The following is a 7,022-nucleotide window of genomic DNA, read 5'->3' as shown; positions in this document are numbered from 1 at the left end:
TTCTTTTGTGAGGACCGGCCTCAGGGCCCTGCCTGCAGAGCAGAGCCCAGGCTGCGGGCAGAGTGGTCTGTCCACACTGTGGCTGTCCAGACAGGCCCCTGGGCAGCCTGGTTTGCACTCTACCTCCTGCATGTGATGGCTCAGGCAGGCCTGTCCCCACTCCAGCCACCAGGATGGGCTCATTTGCACGCTGGCGGCCCAGGCAGGCCTGTCCACACGCTGACAGCCCAGGCAGAGCTGTCTACACTTCAGCTACACGGACAAGGCTGTTGACATTCTAGCTTCCTGGACAGCCTTGTCTGTCCTCTGGCTGCCCAGACAGGCCAGTCTGCTCTTTGCCTGTATTAGCCCAATAAAGAAATGCTTGCCAGAGTATGGTCGCTAGGCCCACAAGATTGAAAAAGAAAATACCTTTATTTAGTCATCACTGAATTTGCAAACACAGAAGGGAATAGAAAATCTAACTCCACTTCATCACACGGGCTTTGGGGGAGCGCTGACCCCAGGGCCACATGGGTAGCTTGACTAAAGCATCCCAGGTGAGTCTTCCTCCCCAGTCCCGGCCAGCCTACCTGTTCAGTGGGAGGCTAGCCCTGGTGTTTCTAAGGGCCCTGTGGCTCTGATGAAGACATCCTCGTCTCCACATTGGGTGAGCTTTGTGAGAGATAGCTGGTAGGACAGGAGACAGGATGGGCCCCCATACACACAGGTCATGTGGCACATGGAAGGCAGCGGTCTTGGCCTTAGGCTGGGCCCATCCTTGGGGAGAGCAGTTTGTTTGAGGCCACGTGTTACGGGGCAGGGTGGGGGCTGGCCTGGGCTGGGACACAGCTGGGGCAGAACCAGGACATTGCTATGTCTTCATAAATTGAAAGCAGTGGTGGCTTTGGGGCTCCTGGGAAGGGGTGGAGCCTCTCTCTTGGCATCTGGCCTTGCAGGCAACCCTATTCTCCGGGAGGGAGGGGCCGAGGCTTGAAAGCCTTGAACTAGAGTCCTGGCCCTGACATTATTTGCTCTGAGACCTGGGGCAACTGTTTTCAGCTCTCAGAGCCTCAACTCTGTGTTCCAGAAAGTGGGGACCGTACCCCTGCCTGCCGCCCTCACAGGTCAACACGATGGAAATGTTACAGTCGGGGCTTGGGCTACGCCTGCCTGTAACTCTCCAGCTGGGGCTCCCACATGCAGTCTTTCCCCTTTCTGAGACTCCACTTTCCGTCAAGTGGATCTCATTCCGGACTCTCAAGGTGGGGGAAGGTAGTGTGAGCCTGGTCCTGTGCTCAGGAAAGTCGTGAGTTGAGATTCTGCCCTCGGCCCCTGATCACGGAGGGCTCCCCTAGCCCCTACAGCTCCGCAGGCTCAGACGTTGGTCTCAAGCTCACTGATCTCAATGGTGCAGTGGTCCAGGCTGGCGGCAGCCGGCTCCTCATCCTGCTCTACCTGGATGGGGACGTGGTGGGGACAGGTGGGGCCCAGGGTCAGCTCTGAGGCCTCAGCCACGCTCTTCACACAGCCATTCTGCTGGGTCGCCACGATCTCCTGGAGGCTCACTGGGCTGGTCTCGCAGGGTGGCAGTTTCTGGAGAGGGGAAACAGGTCTTGGCAGCAGCAGGCGAGACTGGGGTTAGGCAGTAGGGAGGACTGGAGGAGCAAAGGGCTGGGAACAACCCGACTGGGTTTCCTACAGACGTGCTGGGGGATCTTGATAGGTCACAGGGACTCTCTGGGCTCCAGTTCCTGCCTTCTCCTGGGACTGTCTTAGTAGAGGAGGGCACCTGGCCCACGGGGTCCAGTGCGGGAATGGGCGGCTCCCCTGCCTGGCCTCAGCGTCCTTCCCATGGAGTGGGGCAGCCTGCTACACGTGGTTACTGATGAAGCCCCAGCAGACGTGTGAACGCTGGCATTGCTGTGGGCACTGCTCCCTGAGGGCATTGACTGTGTTCACCACTGCTGCTCCTGTGTCTGGATCAGCGCTGGCCACAGTGGGTGCTCAGCAATTTGCTGTTAGAGGAATCTGTCACCGGGTGCCCACGATGAGAACAAGGCATGGAGGGATCAGGCGAGGGCTGCCCAGCTGGTGGGTGGCCGATGAGCTGCCTTGCCCACCCCACCTGGCTCCACCCCCGGGTCTTTGGGCAGCCCGGCTGGGAGGGAGGCACCGTTCTCACCTCAGTGCCCGTGTCCTGAGTGAAGTCCTTCCGGCAGACATGAGCCATGATCCCGGCGGCCAGTGCATCACCCAGCACGTTAATCATGGTGCGGAAACGGTCCCTGGTGGGCCAAGGTGGGCAGTGAGCGGCAGGCCCTCTGCTGTAAGGGGAGCTGGAAGAGGACAGTGCTCACCCCAGCAGCACCCACAGGATGGGCGCCTTCCTGGTCCTCCCAGCCCACCACCCCCTGGTGATGCTGAAGTGGGTGGTGCAGGGCCGGCTTTGTAGGCATATGTGACTGTGCAGTGGCTCAGGGCCAGTGTGCAGAAGGGCCCGGACTTGGGCTAATGCTCTGCTCCCACCCTCTTGAAATTCTTTATAACTTTCGAACAAGGGATCCCACATTTTCATTTTTGAAAACTGGGCCCCGCAAAGAATGCAGCTGGGCTGGTGTCAGCGAGTACCCACTGTGCCAAACCACAGCATTTCCCCAGCCCACCCCGAGTGCCTACCACCCAAGGGATAGGGGTGGGTGGGGCGAACCCCACTTACAGAGCCCAGTCGACAGCGATGATGAGGGTGATGTCATCAGTGGGAAGTCCCACGGAGGTGAGCACGATAACCATGGTGACGAGCCCGGCCTGGGGGATGCCAGCTGCCCCGATGCTGGCTGCGGTGGCTGTGATGCTGCAGGAGGGGCAGGGAGCATTGCTGGGCCCTGGACCCAAGGAGGAGGCCAAACTCCCAGGGCCTCTGGGGACAGCATGTGGAGCAGGAATTGTTAGGAATGCCACATCAGGGAGTTCCCTGGGTGGGAGGCATGTCTCTGCTTAAGGTCCTGTGGTCCCAGAGGCCCCCATCCCTGGCCTCAGCAGAACCTCCTGAGAAGTTTGTGGAAAACCCTGTGTCTGGAGCCACTGTCTCTGTAGGTTTCCAGCAAACTGCCCACAGATTCTGATTGTCCACTGGCACAGCTCTGCCCAGCCTCCCTCTAAGACTGGGTCCCCAGGGTCAGACTTGTGCCCTCGGGGTGGCATGTGAGGCTTTCCCCTTGGCCTCTGCCCCTCACCCTAGCACCCTTCCCTCAGCTCTAGCCACACCAGCAACTCTTCCACCATCCCTCAATCCTGCCCCTGGCCTCTGCTTGCCCTGTGCCTGCCTGCATCACCCTCCCCTGCTCTGCATGTCCAGACTGCAGGCCCCTCCTCTGGCCCCAAGCTTCCCAGCCTGCTCAGAGCTCCCCCTCTGCAGGGCAGCGCTGGGGAAGGAGCCTGGTGCCCTGAGTCACGAGGCCAGGTCACGTTTCAGCCCCAGCACTGGCTTGCTGTGTGGCCTGGAATGAGCCCCTTGCCCTCTCTGGGCCTCAGAGACTCCATGAGATCTGGGAGCTCAAGACTCCTGAAGGCCATTCCAGAGTACCCCCCGCCCCAATCCACACTGGGTGCAGGGTGCCGGGAGTGCACCTGATGGTGATGACCTGGCCGAAGTCCAGATCATAGTTGTTGACCTGGGCAATGAAGATGGCGGCCACAGCCTCGTAGAGTGCGGTGCCATCCATGTTGATGGTGGCGCCCACGGGCAGCACGAAACGGGCAATGCGCCGGTCGATGTGGTTGTTCTCCAGCAGGCACTTGAAGGTGATTGGCAGTGTGGCTGAGCTGTGGGCAGAGGGGCAGCGTCTGCTCATCACCCTCCTCCAGGATGGGCAGGGCCCCCAGGTTGTCCGCTGACCAGTGACGGAAGCTCTCCCCGCCCCCCCACGCCAGGCAGTTGGCCCATCTGGGGTAGGGGGAGAACAGGCTGAAGGGGCTTTGAAAATGGTCACATGGCCAGACTTGCCCAGGCCCAGGGCCTCAGAGACCTCCATACACACGGGTCAGGAAGGGAGTTACCACCAGCCGAGCTCCTACTATGCGCCGGGCACTGTGCTTTATACATCCTCATGGCTTCCTGGGAGGGAGGGGTTTTAAGTCCCTTTTACAGGTGAAAAAACTGAAGCCCAGAGGGGAGGAGGGGCTGACCCTGTGTCACACGACTATGCCAAGTGCGGATGAAGAGGTCAGTCAAAAGCAGGGCTCTGGCGGGACCGCTGGCTTCAGATTCCGGCCTCCCACTAGCCCAGTGGCCCCGGCACCTCCTTAACCTGCATGTGCCGTAGTTTCCTTGTCCCAAGCAGTCCATACATTACAGAGCTATTAGGATTAACGAGTGGGCCCTCAGGACAGCGTCTGCATACTGTAGGCGCTCAACCAGTGGTAGCCACTGCTCACGTTGCAGCTGTGTTGTTACTGAGCTCCCAGTGGCAGTGTTGGGACTGAAACTCAGGTTAGCGTGGCCCCAGAGCCCTTCCTCTACCACAGGCCATTGCCTGGGAAGCCCACTGGCACCTGCCAGAGCCCCTCATGGGCCCCAGGCATGCTGGGCCCGAGGCCGTGGTTCCTGCCAACAGGAAATGGCAAGGGCTGCTGGCTCTGTCACGGGGGCCAGCAGGTGCTTGGGGCTTCGTCTTTCCCTCTCACCTCCTCCCTCGGCCCTGGGTGAGGGTTCCTGGAGAAGGCTTCTAGGGCTTCTCCTCACTGGGCTTCTGCTCCTCCTGAGTCCTGTATGAGGTGCTTCTGCTGCCAAGGGTGGGCCATGTGGCTGCCAGGGAAGGAGGTCTGTGGTGGCCCTCATTCCCATTTTACAGATTGGGAAGCTGAGGCCCAGGGAAGAGAAGGCAGTAAGGGATGCAGGGAAGAGCCAGGCCTTTGGTGCCAGAGACATGGGCTCAAGTTCGGGTGACTTCTTCCATGCGGAGCTTGGACATTTGCTGTGGGGAGAACCACCCTTTCTTCACAGGGTTAGATGCCCAGTAAGTGACCACCTCCTTTCCCCCACCCCACCCCTTGCTCAATAGCCAAGTTTGCATGACACTACCTCCCTGGGTCTCCTGCACTCGCTTTGGTCTGGGATCTTTGAGGGCAGGTGCTGCTTCATCAAGCCCAGACCGGCCTTAGTGGGTTATCTCCATTAATCGCACAGTAACCCTATGTGGCAGAGGCTACAATGATCCTCAGTCTGTATACGAGGAAACTGACAGGGAGGTCACCAGGGAGGTCAGGTGACCGGCCCACAGCCACACAGCTAGTGGGTGATGGAACCATGAGGCAAGTTCCTACTGTCTGGAGACACCGCCAAGGTTGTGACGGGGCAACTTGCCAGGCTGTCCCAGTGACAGTAGACAGGCAAGGTCCCTAAACAGCACAGGGTCTGACTTCCACAGAAGCACCACGTGGCAGCGCAAGGCAACAGCGATAGCGATTGCAGACTCAGCACTCTCCAGCTCTCCCTGCCCCTGTTACGTGGAAGCCGAGCCCCATGTGGACTGAGTGAACCCGGGGTATGTGGGCAGGTGGGGGAGGGCTTTCTGCCATTTGGGCAGGTAGTGCCTCAAGCATTACATTTTAAGAATACGTCTTGTTACCGGAGCGTCTCCCAAGTTTGTGAAGCAGGTCACGCTGACACTTTCCGTGGTTCTATGGCTACAGACAAATGATGGCTGGACAGAAGGACAGCATTCAGCCATGGTCTCCTCCCCCATCCTGCCCGCTGCCCAGGGCTACCTGGAGGAGGTGGCCAGCGCAATGAGCAGGGCCTGGAGAATGCCGCGGATGAAGACGATGGGGTTCTTTTTGGTGATGAAGAAGTAGAGCAGGGGCAGGATGAAGAGGCCGTGCACCACCAGCCCGCACACCACGGTGACAGCGTAGAAGCCCAGCTTCTTTCCCACGGTCGTGGGGTTGTCCATCTCCAGGATCTTGCCAGCGATGAGGAACACGATGCCAAAGGGGAAGTACCTGGGGTGGGCGGGGCAGCCGGCTCAGTGCCGGGCACACAAAGGTCCTGGGAGGCCCTGGCACTGCATCACTGCCTAACCTCACCCTTCTAAGCCTCCCGGGGCCCCTGTGAGGACAGAATGAGACTGTGTGCCCAGGTGCCTGGCACGTGGTGAAAGGAATGCCACCTCAACCAGCCCAGCGATGCACAGCCTCCTGCCGCTCTGCCTTCCTCCGTCCAGGCCTTTGAGGAGCTCCCCTGCCCTCTGCAAGCCCACGTTTCAGCCCAGCAATGCCACAGCCTCTGGGGGTGACCTTGGCAGGCCTCTGCATTTCCCCATCTGACTGTGCAAGGTTAAATTAGAAGATTCCTAAGGTCTGAACTCTGAACCGAGAAGGGGCAGCTGGTTGTCGCTTCCAATGTTTCCTTTCTCCAAAAACTGAGCTGATGGGGATGGGGAAACTGAGGCCAAGAGCACAGGGCTAGGTTTATTAGCTCTTAGCTTGCCGCCAGTGGGCCTGATGGGGCCAGAAGTGGCAGGCCCAGGGCTGGAACCCGGCCTAGTCAGGGCTGGGGGGATCCAGGGGAACGCAGCCTCCCGGGCAGCTTTCTGCTCCCTCCTGCGGGACCACGGTGTCCCTCCAGCTGCCCAGGGCAGAGCTGGAAGGGGGCGGAGTGGGTAGAAGAGAAGCCCCCCACACCCCCACGATGAGGCTTACCACACAGCCACTGCCACGATCTTCATGACGGACTCATTGAGGCACTGGCAGAAGTTGACCAGGGGGGCCCCGCTGTCACCCATACGGCCCAGCATGATGCCTGCGGGAGGCAGGGACACAGCATATCACAGACGCCGCAGACGGCGGCAGATGTGCATGACGCCTACGTGTGCCAACACACGCTGGTGGCCAGGCAGGGACAGACCACAGGCACACGCAGATCTCGGCGCTTAGCCGACTGCCCAGCGGCCTCTGACGCCCCAGCGCTTCCCTCGCACCTCCCCTCTCCTCCCCGCTGGAGCAGGCTGTGACCTCCCCCCAGGGCTCTCATCTCTTCCTCC

At 60.1% G+C, this 7,022-nt stretch overlaps 1 protein-coding gene across 3 annotated transcripts in view; it reads right to left on the bottom strand.

Annotated features, from left to right (window-relative positions):
* Positions 1-140: 140 nt before the first annotated feature.
* SLC1A7 (solute carrier family 1 member 7) overlaps positions 141-7,022 on the bottom strand; it is a 47,607-nt gene continuing 40,725 nt past the window's right edge. Inside the window, exons 6-11 of one of the 3 annotated variants that reach the window (XR_003794660.1) lie at positions 6,682-6,781; positions 5,749-5,982; positions 3,610-3,776; positions 2,699-2,833; positions 2,165-2,267; positions 141-1,575 (exon numbers count right to left, since the gene is read on the bottom strand). Coding sequence is in view for 2 of the 3 variants with exons in the window: in XM_029231090.1 (XP_029086923.1) it covers positions 1,357-1,575; positions 2,165-2,267; positions 2,699-2,833; positions 3,610-3,804; positions 5,749-5,982; positions 6,682-6,781 (986 nt within the window). In the remaining variant the exon portion in view is untranslated. Of the gene's footprint in view, positions 1,595-2,164; positions 2,268-2,698; positions 2,834-3,609; positions 3,805-5,748; positions 5,983-6,681; positions 6,782-7,022 lie in introns of all 3 variants that reach the window. The other 2 variants (XM_029231090.1, XM_029231091.1) reach the window with 2 other exon arrangements.

Source organism: Monodon monoceros, unplaced genomic scaffold, assembly GCF_005190385.1.
Source record: "Monodon monoceros isolate NGI ecotype Baffin Bay Population unplaced genomic scaffold, NGI_Narwhal_1 Super_Scaffold_18, whole genome shotgun sequence".
NCBI lineage: Eukaryota > Metazoa > Chordata > Mammalia > Artiodactyla > Monodontidae > Monodon > Monodon monoceros.
Note: the sequence above shows the minus strand (reverse complement) of the source record. Positions and strands in the feature narration are given on the sequence as shown.